This window comes from Salvia hispanica, chromosome 1 (genome assembly GCF_023119035.1).
Source record: "Salvia hispanica cultivar TCC Black 2014 chromosome 1, UniMelb_Shisp_WGS_1.0, whole genome shotgun sequence".
Lineage (NCBI taxonomy): Eukaryota > Viridiplantae > Streptophyta > Magnoliopsida > Lamiales > Lamiaceae > Salvia > Salvia hispanica.
In genome coordinates this window covers 16,591,815-16,605,719 of record NC_062965.1, presented here as the reverse complement: position 1 = coordinate 16,605,719, position 13,905 = coordinate 16,591,815, and the positions used below count along the sequence as shown (strand labels likewise).

General features: G+C 36.0%; 2 protein-coding genes across 2 annotated transcripts; both read right to left on the bottom strand.

The window, feature by feature from the left end:
- Positions 1 to 51: 51 nt before the first annotated feature.
- On the bottom strand, positions 52 to 1,751 carry LOC125219531 (dof zinc finger protein 4-like). Its single transcript, XM_048121540.1, has 2 exons — positions 1,222 to 1,751; positions 52 to 734 (listed from the first exon to the last, which is right to left on the bottom strand). The coding sequence occupies exons 1-2, from the start codon at positions 1,631 to 1,633 to the stop codon at positions 460 to 462; spliced, it is 687 nt and encodes a 228-aa protein (XP_047977497.1). The 5' UTR covers positions 1,634 to 1,751; the 3' UTR covers positions 52 to 459.
- A 6,067-nt stretch (positions 1,752 to 7,818) lies between these two features.
- LOC125201283 (splicing factor 3B subunit 2) lies at positions 7,819 to 13,550 on the bottom strand. Its single transcript, XM_048099331.1, has 18 exons — positions 13,227 to 13,550; positions 12,513 to 12,629; positions 12,256 to 12,381; positions 12,098 to 12,160; positions 11,290 to 11,397; positions 10,501 to 10,578; positions 10,300 to 10,392; positions 10,054 to 10,140; positions 9,841 to 9,942; positions 9,597 to 9,716; positions 9,446 to 9,508; positions 9,189 to 9,340; positions 8,991 to 9,072; positions 8,842 to 8,900; positions 8,706 to 8,754; positions 8,380 to 8,471; positions 8,219 to 8,288; positions 7,819 to 8,140 (listed from the first exon to the last, which is right to left on the bottom strand). Exons 1-18 carry the CDS (start codon positions 13,464 to 13,466, stop codon positions 8,069 to 8,071), a joined length of 1,773 nt encoding a protein of 590 aa, XP_047955288.1. The 5' UTR covers positions 13,467 to 13,550; the 3' UTR covers positions 7,819 to 8,068.
- Between the last annotated feature and the right edge of the window lie 355 nt (positions 13,551 to 13,905).

The following is a 13,905-nucleotide window of genomic DNA, read 5'->3' as shown; positions in this document are numbered from 1 at the left end:
TAAAGCTCTTGAAATTCTAGAATACGTCAAATAATTGCAATGCAAAAATAGTGGCCTCAAAAAATCAAAGGGAATTTGTCAATAATTTAGAAGTGAGAAGGGCCCCATGAACATGAGCCACAACAAAATCCAGAATGAAAATGGCGAACATATATTTCTATACAAACATACATATCCACAAGAATCTTCCTCGCTGTAGCAGGTCCCATTTCCCCCATTCTCTCTTTCACAAATCACAAACAATCCAAATTTCACATGAATTCATTCTATTTCAAGAGTGAAAAATACAAACAAACGACACATTAAATATGTCTCGTACGTACCTCCGAAGCTGATTCTAAAAAGGACAGCTTCCACAAACTACTATGATAGATACAAATTTAACTGTCACAACTCTTCAAATTTGGGCAATATTATTATACTCTTAATTATTCACCTATTACCAAATTGAATTTTAACTTAAGGTTTGATCACTTCATCCCAAGACACACTCAGATCACCTGATGATCCCAACACATCGACGTCGTTCCAGCTCCAATAGCTAGGCAAATCCATCTCCCAACCCCCGCTCACCGGAGCATTCACGGTGGTGATCGTCGACTCCTCCACCGAGTCAAGATTTCCGGCGAATTGATCAAATCCATACGAACTCGAACCATTCATGTTTAAACTCGTGAATTGAAATTCCGTAGCCGGAATCACCTGAGCCACATTTCCTCCGGCGAAAGGGGACACTACAAAAAAAAAATTAAGAATATATTTTAATACAATTAAGAATGCTAATTTGTATTTCTAATTATCCGCCATTTTCTTAAAAATATCCTAAAATTAGGAGCTACAAGTGGAAGCCGATAGTAAGACCATCTTCAACCATGCCCCAAAAATGAGTTTTGGTATAGAAATCTTCTCCAACCATACACCTAACTCAAACCAATTTTTGGTGTTTTTTTGAAACTATACCAAATATGATGTTATGCAAAAATTTCATGAGACAAAAACTCAAAAATTGGTGTAAATTTTGAATTTGATGTAAATTGTTGGAGTAAAACTACTTTTTAGTGTGACATATACTGAAAAATGAGTTTGGGATAGTTAAGAAAAATAAAAAATTGCTCGTGGTTATTTTAAAAAAAAATTCACACACAAGTAAATAATGTAACTATTTTTGTGTTATAGTGAAAAAAAGTTTTTTGTAGAGGGAATTAGTGATATTATCAACACCTCTCGACGACGTCGTTTCATGCATTGCCGGAGCAGAGGAGGAGCGGCCGATCAACGCTTGGTAAAGAATGCTAGAGATGTTTTTCTCTCCAGCAGCGGCGGCGGCAGGTGTGTGCTTGACGGAGGCGGATTTGGAAGGCTTGGGGCGTTTGTTTTTGCGGGCGCCGCCGACGGGGACGTTGCGGAGGGTGCCGCCTTTGGTCCAGTGACGCTTGCAGGATTTGCAGAAGTGGCGCGGCTGCGATTTGTTGTAGTTGTTGTAGTAGCAGAATTTGGTGTTGGTTGAGGCGCATCGAGGGCACTTTAAGGCCTCCGACGTCTGCGCCTGTTGCCGGCGATTTTGGGGCGGCTTCGACGTCTCGGAAGGGAGGAGCGTTTGCGCCCAGTCTAGTGGTTGATTGCTCAATCCCATGCCACAGGAGATTAACAAATTGGATGATGGATTTTTGGATTTATGAAGTGAGAGAGATGAAGAATGAGAAATTAATGGTGTTGGGATTTTGTGAGAGAGGAAGGTGGTAGGATATGGAGATTGGTTTAGTATTATAGTAGTAGTAGTGCTTGTTTGAAGGGCATCCCTCTCTCTCTATATGTATTTTGATCAAATAATAAAGGTAAATTGTTGAAAAAATATCAAATTCCGGTTTGTCTCGCAACTTAAAGTCTGGTCGAAAAAGTTTGGATAGTTTGCAATTATTCTATACCAAACTTTTCGTTAATTTGTATTCTGACAAGGCAATCGAGAAATCATGTTGTGGATGTTGCTGCTAGTGAATTAAATGATGTCACCTATTTATATGGAAAACAATGTCGTTGGCGAAGAAGGTAGCATGTGGCGAGTGGTGGGGGAGAGGGGAGGAGATAATAACAGTATAGGAGTGGGGAAGAAGGAGGCGGTGGCGGCAGGGAGGAGAGGAAGAGATGGTGACGTTAAAAACAAAGGGGAAAGACCGGAGAAGAAGATGAAGATGTGTGTAGCCAGCCAGATCATTTCTTCATAAATGCGAACAAATTCAAACTTCATTATTTTTTTAGATTAATTTTTAAAATTGGGATATCTCCAAAATTTGATCAAATTTACAATTTTATTACTCCAAATTAAATATCACAATCAAACAAGCTTATGTGGTCCAAATCAAAGGGTCTTAAAACTTTACAATTTTATTACTCCAAATTAAATATCACAATCAAACAAGCTTATGTGGTCCAAATGAAAGGGTCTTAATTCGTGGGTGCACCCCCTTAGTTGTCACTTTATGAAATACATACATCACACATATGCATATATATATATATCGCCATCATGTACGGCTTGTATACATAAATATGATACACCATATATGCATGCTGAGTGTTATGTATATTAATGGTCCATAAAGTTAAATCCTAGGCAGTTACTTCAATCCTAAGTCATGATTCCAACATGTGCATATATATGGTTCAATCAAATCTTCAACATTCTCTCTCTTTGTATACACAATAAATATATATGCATATTATTATTTTGAAGCATTGATTAATTAAATAGTAGTAGAGTGGAATAATATTCGTTGTCGTTTAATGGGATCATATGTTTGGTCGGTCTGAATTGTGATCTCATGTCTTATGCCAATTTGTAGGTAGGTGGAAATGCTAATGTGGCTAAGTAAACTAAGGGTGTCTCCGGCGGCGCCCTTCCCACTCGCCCTTTCCATGCCACGTCAGTACTAGCCCCTCCCATTCTATTGCCACATCACTCGCCCTTCCCACAGCACTAGCCCTTCCCACTCGCCCCTCCCATTAGCCCTTCCCACAATTAAATTAAAATGCACGGAATTAAAATTCGACACAAATACGAACGGAAAATACGAATATTTCAATAAAAAAAAAACATACATCATTCGGAAAAAAAAAATTACATAGTAGATAGAAAAAAAAAAAAAAACCTTAAAATGTCGGACGTCCGAGTGGGACGGGCGACCTTCGCCACAGTGGCGCCCGTCCCACTCGCCCGTCGACGGGAGGGGCGAGCCCATCGCAGGGGCACTCGGGACGGGCGTGGGCGCCCTTCCCACCCACTATGGCGCCTGTTAGGTCGCCCGTCCCCGACGGGCGAACGGGAAGGGCGCCGTTGGAGACAGCCTAAGTAAATGTAATTAAGTGAAAATCACCAGTTGTCAACACGTGGTTGGTCACGAATATTTAACCCTATTTTGGAGGTTGATTGTGACCAATGAATGGGCCATTCTTGCCTTAGATTTATGCATGTTATCACATGCACAATGTTTTAGGTGTGGATTATGATGATATATGTCATCCCATTTTTGTGATGGAGATGCAACTACTATTTTCTTATAGAATGAATATCTTGTACAAGAGCCTAAATCCAATCTATTTTAAAAATATAGAATGGAAATAGCAACATATGCAATGCACAAGAGTTAGTAATAGTGAATAGTGAATTCAATTTCTCACCTCTTTATTGAGGTATATGAGCTTGCCCACTTCCTAACAACACACAAACTATCTATAATTGATATTGTAAAAAAAAAAACTTAGGACATCATCCTCTAATCCAGTTAGTCTTTTAATAACTTAGGTCTACAATATGCTTCTAATTTCGCTTTGTCTTTAAATGGCAAATTATGTTAGTTTTATACATCGACTACTCAAAATTGGCGCTAAAGCTACCCACGATGAGCGTGTATCTGAGCAACGCTTTTGTACGCGCACAAATAGAGCGCGAGTCAAACTCTACCCACATCTAAGTTTGACTCATGTAGAGAAAGGGAAAGGAGGAGGTAGAGGAGACAGAGAAGAGGAGAGGCCGGAAAGCGTGGGTTATATTTTATTGGGTGTGTGATCAAATACTAACTAATTTATAGTAATAACTAATTACTAATATCAATTTTGTATGTTAAAAATCTCAAACACAAATACAAAAATTTATCAATATTCTTGTGTTGATAAACTTATGTCTTTGTGTTGATATTCAAATTTACATGTTGTATTGATATAATTATGTCTTTATGTCGATAATTCTAATACACAAAATTGAAAATTATTAGTTATTAATGTATATTAGTTAACACACTAACGCAACCCTATTTTATTGTGTTTATATTTAGTATTTTTACGATAATGACACGTACCATGTCACTAGCTAGTATGAACAAAAAAACTAAAATGCCGACGAAATTTTACAGAAGAAAATCTAGGGATTTTAAACTTGGTCTGGTCCATTTCTTGGTTCCAACTAACGGATATATCCACATTTAAAACATAATGATTGTAACATCAATTACAATTTGAACTTCAAATTCGAATTCACATTCACATTCACATTCACATGAAGGTTAAATTTCACATATAATATACTCTTAGTTTAAATGAATAGGAAAACAAGTAAATGAAGATGGTTGGTCGATTAGGTAAGGCCACTACTACGAATTGTTTAATCACGAGTAGTTTGAAACCGAATAATTGTCGGAATTGATAGATAGAGACCTTATGCTACACTTCACCTTTAATTATTAAGAATCATTAGCATAAATTCTCTACTATTTTATTAACCCACATTACAATATTCCTCAATTAATCTATGCTTAATTAACAAAATCAATGTCGTAATGAGGTTTTAAATTGAGTCAACCACGTGTTTTCATAATTCGGTGGCCCTTTATTGATTAATTAATTAGCAACCGTTCATTCTATGTAGACGCACGCCGATCGTTTTATTTTATTTATTTTCATATATTGTTATTTGATTAAATTAAGATGACTAAAAAATATTCTATTTCTAAATTCATAAGAATATTACTCCATATGTAAATTGAACTGTGCACTAATTTAAATCTATTAAGTATTTCATGTATTATACCAATTTTGATTAGAGGTATCAAAAGGAGTAGGATACGTGGTACACTTGATCGAATATTATTGGGTATACCAAATTTAACAAAGGAGCAATCAGGTGCGGATATGCACAAGTGTAGGCTTCACTCGGGTAATCGGGATACCGGATTGCATAGGCGATTCGGAGTCTAGTACATAAAATGGTCGAAAATTGAGTGTGAATACCTATATTGTTTTATTATTCTTGATTATATTATGATTTATTTATTTGTTATTGTACTACTGTGGAGATGTTAGAATTAGAATTTTGTGCAGCGAAGCGATGATCAAATTTTACGGCTGCACGTGTAATCGTGTGATGTGTGTGTGTATAAATATTATCACAAAGATTATTCCATTGTTAGATGTGGGGATCCCTCACCTTTGATTTAACATAAATAAGCATACAATTGTGATATTTTATTCTTTTTCTTTGTACTAGTGGGAGAAGGGTTTATAACTATTTTTGTGCTGAATTAATTTTGGCATTCCACCATCAACCATGGTTGATTATAATTTATAAGTAGTGTATATTTTTGTTACTAAAATTAAAAAGCATTCAACATTATTAATGCATTTGTTGAATAGATAAATTATAACCAAAAGAATTGATTCTAAAGGACTTTAATTATTTATTATTATTTTTATAAAATGAGTGTAGAAAAATAAATGTGTCAATTAATGTGGGACATAGGTAGTATTTTGCAGGGTAACCAATACGCACATCTTTTGTAAGTAAAATATAGGAGTACAAAAATATTATTTATGTCTAAGTCTATTACTTTGTGCTAGATGTCTCTTTTCTCTTCTATGTGTGCGCTATCTAGGTTCTAATAAAAGTATTAAGTACGTTTTACAATTAGAAACTCAGATTTTCAAAACAAAGAAAAGTAACTTATGAGGATAGAATATTCTAGTGCATATATATTCAGATAATTATGAATAAACTGAAAGGAAAATTACTCATGCTTCCATGGTAGTTGTAAGAAGATTGTAGCGTATTAAAAATTTGAAAATTGTAAGTATAACACTGGGGCACATTAAGCAAAGTTAAATTTTGTACTCAGTAATAAAGAAATCGGATTTTAGTTTTATTAAGGCAAACTAGAAGTAGATCCTTTCATCCATTATTCCCGAGTGAACCCACCCTTAAAAATTGAGATCTGCTAACCTAAAAATCAGTGGAAGAGGTCACACATGCCCATGTGACCAACAAGGCATAAAGGAAACCTATCCAACAAAGTGGACCACAACATGGCTATACATCAATATTGTGTGTTAGATTTTACGGGGATTAAGTTTGATCTCATTCATTGAAACATACTTGATATAAACGTACTCATACGTGAAGAGGAGATCAACTAAATCCAATGAAGTCTGTGGGGATATGGGCTTAATTGATATGTAACCAAGTCCTGGTGAGATTCCTTCTTAAATTCAATGAGACATATGGGAATTGACTCACTAAACATGATCAATTGAACTCTTGTTTACTTCATATTATCTATGTGAGAGTAATTACATGTGGATTTCCTAGTGAGATTCTATCTTAAATTCAATGCGAAATATGAGAATTGACTCACTAAATATTACTAGTATAAATTTAACTCTTTTTACTTCGTATTACTGATGTGGACAAACCACATGTGAGTCCTTCGTATTTGTTAATATCTGTTGATGTTGATGTTTTATCCTAAAACCGACTGACTATGATCAACCCTACTCTGTTGATGTTTTATCCTAAAACTGACTGATTATATATTCAAGTTGATCTTTTTTTACTTCACGTTTTTAATGTGGAACAACTCACATGTGAATATCTGGACAATTCACGTGTGAATATCTTAATGTTATCTTGTATATCTAATTTGAGGATGAAAAATCCAAATCCAAACATGATGAAAAGACAGAATGCTCAAGTTGAAGAGATGGAAAAGATTGTGGGATGGCATATGCAATAAACATGACAAGGCGACAACAGCCTAAGATCAAGCACAAATCACACTACTTTCGGCCTTTCCTAACTTACTCGACTAAAAATTTTCTACCCACAATCATATGTTATCGAGAATTTGTGAATTGTGAGTCATCCTATATTTAGGGAGATGATGATGGTTGGTGAAAATTAAAATTATAGTTTCTTTTTTTGGTAAAATTACAAGTATAACACAAAAACTAGTACTACCACCTCATTACTATTTCCACCATCTTTCTTTTAGCAATGGGAAACACCTAGTTCATACTATATCCAATGTTACACAACTTGCTTCCAATTAAAAGATACACTCCCACCATTACCTTAAAATAGAAACTCTATGAATGACATAAATTTTAATGTAAAATTAATAAAGTATAAAAGAAAGAGTAACATAATTTAAATAATGTTAGTGAATAATAAAACTCATAGCATCAATAATACTTTGACAGACTGATAAAAATAACAAAAAAAATCTTTTTCAGGAAGAAAATAGTGTTATTTCCACTGTTTTTCAGAAATAAAAACTGTTGAAACAACACGAGTTTTAATACACAATTTATTAAATTATTATTAATAAAAAAATAAGTCCCACCTCTTGAGAAAAAGTTTTATAAAATTCAAAGTATCTAATTTTAAGTTACCAACGTATTATGTCCTCAAGTTTCTAATCAGCTAGGATCTTCATTAAGAAACTCAATATGCAAATACTTTGATTATAACACATTAAACACTTGCATACACGCCTCTTAAAAGCAAATTTCGACTGTTCCTTGATGAACCAGGAAGCTTAACAGAGAGATAAAGGGCATATTCATCTTCTAACAGAGTCAACAGATATTGCAGCAAAATTACTACTAGTAGGAACAGAGCAAACATGTGACGACCCTTAGTCGGGTAAAGACAACGGTTGCAGAAGACGATAACCCATAGATAGCATTGTATAAGCATTCAAATACCCCCCACACATCCATCGAATCTCCAGCCAAGTTGCAGCAGTTAAAACTTGAAATCCTTCTTCTTCGACTGTTTCTCCTTCTCCTGCATCTTTCGTTTCCTTTTGTTCGCATTCTGCAATAATCTCAAAGTGTCACAACTTCTTTAAAAAGACACAAGGACTAAATGTATCGATAACGGTGTACTATTTACCTCAGCAACCATGTCACTGAAATCCTCCTTCTGAGTGCGCAGCTTTTCTTCTTCTCTGGCTTCCTCGTACCTAGAGAAGACGGTATATGAGTAAGGCTTATCTGATATGCCCGACAAAGTATTACTACATAAAATGGAAAAATAAATGTCCTGTAACTTACTTGGCTTGCAAAACATTCTCCATCGCATCCAACTCCTCCGGTGCCAATGTGACATCCACCTTATCTGACTTCTGACCTTTTAGCAAATCAACCTGGCATAATCAATTTGATACGATAAATTCAGCTTATTGTTTAATCCAAATAATATCCGAAACTGTTCCTTCTCTATAGGTATAGCTAACATGATACAACAGTATATCTCACCAGACAACCGAAAGAAGAAAATAAAAATGATTTCAAGATTCTAATATAAGTTAACTTCAGTTTTAATATACAGATACATACTTTATAAGTAAATAGTATAGAACCAGAAGAAAACTACTTACCCTCTTTGCACCACCAGATTTGTCTTGTGTTCCAGTGTTAATGACATACCTGTATTAGATCATAATTGAGAATAAAAAGTCAGAAGACAGAATGCAAAAACATATCTAAAATGCAAATTTGTGATGTTTGACATACGTGTGGCCTGGTGCAAGCAGGGTTCCCGGTGCTATTTTCTCTTCTTTTTCTTCAAGGACCTTGACACAAAACAAAAGACAAAGTTACTACATATAGAAACCTTGAAAAAATGGTAACAATGCCAGGAAAAAATAGGGAAAATTAATTACTTGGTAGAGAGGTCTATCAGGTTCCTTCCTCTGCTGCTTCCGAAGATCAATAACATCAGGGGTTTCAACACCAGTAGGAGTGCTGCAAGCAGCCACCATTTAAACAGTTAGAGCAGCTCAAGAAGATATATACACCAGTCACTGGAGTACAGTACTACAAAAAAATCTCAGCATAAAAGAACAAAGCATGTCTTTCACCTTGAAAGGCTGTCGACGGACTGTATGCCATCTTCAAGTTCCTCTTCTGCCATCTGTTCCTCCTCTTCTTCTTCCTCCTCCTCTTCCTCTTCCTCTTCTTCCTCCTCCTCCTCCAAGTCACCCCAGTGCTTACTCTTATCAACCGGTTCTTCCTGCAAATCAGTGCGTTTAAATTACATGGAGAAAAAATCATAACAAAAGGCTCACCTTTGAAAGTGGGGAGCATGCATGAAAATGGTTGTGATGTATATTTTTACCTCATAATTGGGTTCATCTTGTTGTACGAAGCCAAATACATCTCCATAGAGGGGACGTCCATACTAGTTCACAAAAGAAGATACAAATATGTGAGGGAGAGTCGTTGATGAAACTCAAGGTAATACAACAAAGTATTTAAGGTAAACTCACTTCATCAACAGGAGGTTTGCCCCATTCCCCATGTCCATAGCCAAATTTAGCTCGAGCGGGAATAGGTGCATTAAGCCCGGGGATTTTTAGATGAGGATAAGAAGGTGGAGGACCGTATCTCTGCATGACAAAAGAAAGTATTAATTGCAACTCATCTCTATTACGAGAAAGTGACGCAACAATTTAGAAATTTAACTTTAATGAAACAACCAAATGAACTAAACAAGGTAATAATCTTGTAAACCTGCATATTGATGAGCCATGGTGGAGGGGCACCATCAGGCATGCCTAGAGCCTCTTTTAACTCATGTGACAATGTCCCTGGTTTCATTTCCCGTAGTTTCACCTGATAGCAGCCAAAGAAAATTGGTATATCAGAATTCATGATATTATAAAAAAATGCAGATGAACAGACAAAATATACTTTAAGTAAAAGTAGCTATGTTGATTTCCACACCTCAAATTCCTTCCCCTCATAATACAAATCACCATGATATGTTAATTTCGGCTTAGTCTGATGCTTGAAGAATGCATCATGAAGAACCTACAAAAGTTAAAATAGGAAAATGATTATCAAGAAATAAGATGCAAAGCCAGTGGAGAAGAAACGTAGCACATCATACAAATCCATACATCCTCCAGTATAAGCAATTAAATTATAACCAGAAATGTAGGGTTAAAGACTTATTTTATACTCAAATACCTGATAATCAATGTCCATCTTTCCCATTTTAGGCTGCATTCTCTCACGTTGCTTTTGTTTCAACTTTTTACTATCCTCTTTTTCAATGTAAGCCTGTCAAATATAATAACAAAGCAGCAGAAATTACATTAAGATACAAAATAATAAGTAACTATCTAATCTGCAATGATACACATAAGAACAGAAAGGGGAAAATCTTACTTGTCTAATTTTCTCTATTCCTGTAGCAGCAATGAAATCAGGAAGTTGAAAAGGCTGTTTTTCGATACCTCTCTTTCCCTGAAAAGCAGTCATCAAAGAAGTTGAGATGTGTGACAAGCACGTACTTTTTAAGCATAATCTAATATTCATAAAATGCATCAAAATAATATTTGGTCCCGCTTGTAAACTCAATGTTCCAACTTCTGATTTTAGCATCAACCAATAACATCTAATTTAAGAAGCAAAGATCTTCACTTCAGAGCTACTTAGATACTTTCAGTTACTGTATGACAAAAGACATTCTTCATCAAGAACTGCAGAGACATTCAAAATCTTCATGCCCTATTACCACTTAAGCGTGTCAAATTGAAACAAATAAAACAAAATATAGAATCCCCAGCAAATTCCTAGGATTGTGATATCCAGAATTCAAAGTTTATTTCTCACATAAGGCTGTTTTTAAGGGCATATTAAAAAGGATTATGGTACGGCCAACACCCAACCCACACTAGCCAATACAATAAACATAACTCAGACAAGGTTCCCCTTGTAAACACCTACATGTCAAGGCTCCACAAGTTCCACCGCAGCTCCCCTGCAAGAACGATATATACATATAAGACAAACCTCATTGACTTATCGTCCATTACAGTCTTCCCTAACCCCCATTATATAATTAAACAACCATCGTGCCTCTTAGAAATATGTTCACACAAGCAATAAACGCAGTACTCATTAGTAAAACAAGCCATACTCAACCCACCATGCAACTCAGACATAATGATTCACCTGTAAAAACTTCCTTTTCTGGCACCAGTGTCGTGGTACTGCAACAGTGTTTCGGTATGACTTGAGATATACCAACAGCTTTGGATCTGAAGAAGTTGCATCCCATACCTAGAATGAAATAAATATAAGTATTTGGTTTACTGGAAAGAGACAAGTTATATTCCAAAGTAGAGAAAAAAGGCAGTTGTTCTGTAGCATATATAATCTGATCCTGATAAAAACAAAAATGCACCAGCCGCTTTAGAACTTCAACTGTCAGGAAAATCACTTCTCCCGAGACAGCCCCATTATTTTCAGTAAGGCAAGGGGATTTTGAGAAATATCATTAATAAAGACCGAAATAGACCCTCTTAACAAGAGTATCATATATGCTGCATTGATAAACGTAGGACTGTAAGATACACAATGTCATCATAAAAACACTGGTCTGAAATTGGGAATGGAGGAGCATAACGCGACCAAATCCTTCATCAATTTTCATTACTTGTACAGCAATTACCATGCATCTTGAATGAGTTGAGATATGAAAATGTAAAAGACAGAAACAGTAGTTTACTAGTTCCATCATCTTTTGCATTAGCAGACATGTTGGAGTAAAGTTCATTTAGAAGTAGGAGACTTCAATAAAAAGCTGATTCCATAGACATAACAACTCCCATTACCAGAGCATATCAAAGCTTGCACCATAACATTGGCAAATATTAAAGATAAAAAGGTTGGAGATGGTAAACCTATAAATCTACAAGAATCAACAAACAAGGCAGGTATGAAGGCAATACAAAAAATATTTACGAAATTTAGTTTTAACCTCAACAACATCAGGTCTTGTACAAATCTGCTTCAGTTCAGCAATCTTCATCCGACGTTGAAGCTGCAAGAGAACAAGATTATATAAGTATTACGAGATCATTGGGAATTGTGATAGATAAGATCAAACACGAAAAACCATGTCTCTTAGTGGAGAACCTTTTTCTTTTTATTAGAGACTCCCTTTTCTTTTTGCTGAGTATCTTGTTCCTCTTCTTCAGAATCTGAGTCCGCCTTCTTCTTTGATGCTGGATCGGGGGCAGTCTCATCCTTTTTATCATTTTCCTGAAGAAACAAAAATGGAAGTACAGATCAGGTGTATGATCAGAGAAACATAGAGAACTAACAAAAAAGGGCATCGTGAAAAATGCACCAAAGTCGATAACAACTGGAAGTAAGATATTCTGTATTCTTACCTCAGCAACCGTGTTGTCCACGAAATTAAATTTCTCAAAAACCTTCCTGAATTCCTCATCAACACCATCTAATTCTGCTTTTTCTGGTACATATTCAACCTCTACTAGTTCCAAAGCCTGATGATTACACAATAAAGATGAAATGAACGTCAGGTCTATTTAATGAGTTAACAACCAGCTACCACAAAGTAATCATATAACAAAACCTGTCCATTTTCCATTCATATATTTGTCTAACATCCAATACTAACACACTGAAACTAGCAATTCTCTAAGGTAATGGAACTGATCTAGTGAGAAAATAATGGTGAAAATTCTAGAGTTCATCAAGCTGAAGAAACACTTCAATCACCAGTAACTGTTACGCGTGGCTATAAAAATCAGAAATCCAGATTGATGCATACAGCAATTTTACCAACCAGAAATTCAGTGGTCTGAAGCTAATAAATAAGTTGCAATGACTCGAAATAACAGTTTCCTCACATTTCTTTTCTAGAACACCATGTCTTCACTTTTTTCTAATTGTGCAAGTTATAAATCATCTGTTATTCAACTAGCAATACAGTATACCATTCATACAGCTTCAGCATGCTAAAACCTAGATTAAGCAGATGTGAAACGAAACCAAGACAACTCCATTTCCACACCGGCTAGATATCATTTCCCCCAGCTCAGGGCCCCAAAAAAAACAAACCGCTGCATAAACTTGAGTACCTTGGCAGGGTCAGAGTTCTCCTTAGAACTGTGATGCGCTCCGCCGTCGGCGTCCTCCGCCGCAGTATCGCTGTCATTTCCGTTGGCGTTGCTCTGCTTGTTCTTCTTCTGCTTCCGCCTCCTCCTGCGCTTCTCGGTTTCCCGTGACTTCTTCGCGGCGGCCTTAGGGTTTTGCGATTTGAGATCGCCGCTGGGGACAGATAGAGATTCTGCGACGCCGTTTGCAACTTCCACCGGCATCCTGAATTTGCACGAGCTGAATCAACCCTAATTTTCTCCCCCTTTCGGGTGTAGATTGAATTTGCCGGGATCTGTGGAGTTTTGCGGATAATATGTTGGGCTTTTCTCAGTTCTAACTATATTTTCAGGCTATATATTTGTCGGTGCTATGAAGTTGGGCCCTAAATGGGCCTAACTTAACGGCCCTTTTGTGGACAAATTCAACAAAATATCTGATCCCACAAAAGGCGATTCTATTTTTATTTTGACAAATTTGGAATAGAGAAATTGATGTTTAAAGCTTAATACTCCTTCCGTTATTTCTTTTTTGGGTCATTCCTTAAATATAGAAAGTTTAGAATCATTCTATTTTAGAACGGACCACACAATAGAGAACCTTTTCTTTTTACTTTACTAATTTTTCCTTTCCTCACCCTTACTTTACCAATTCTTCTCATTT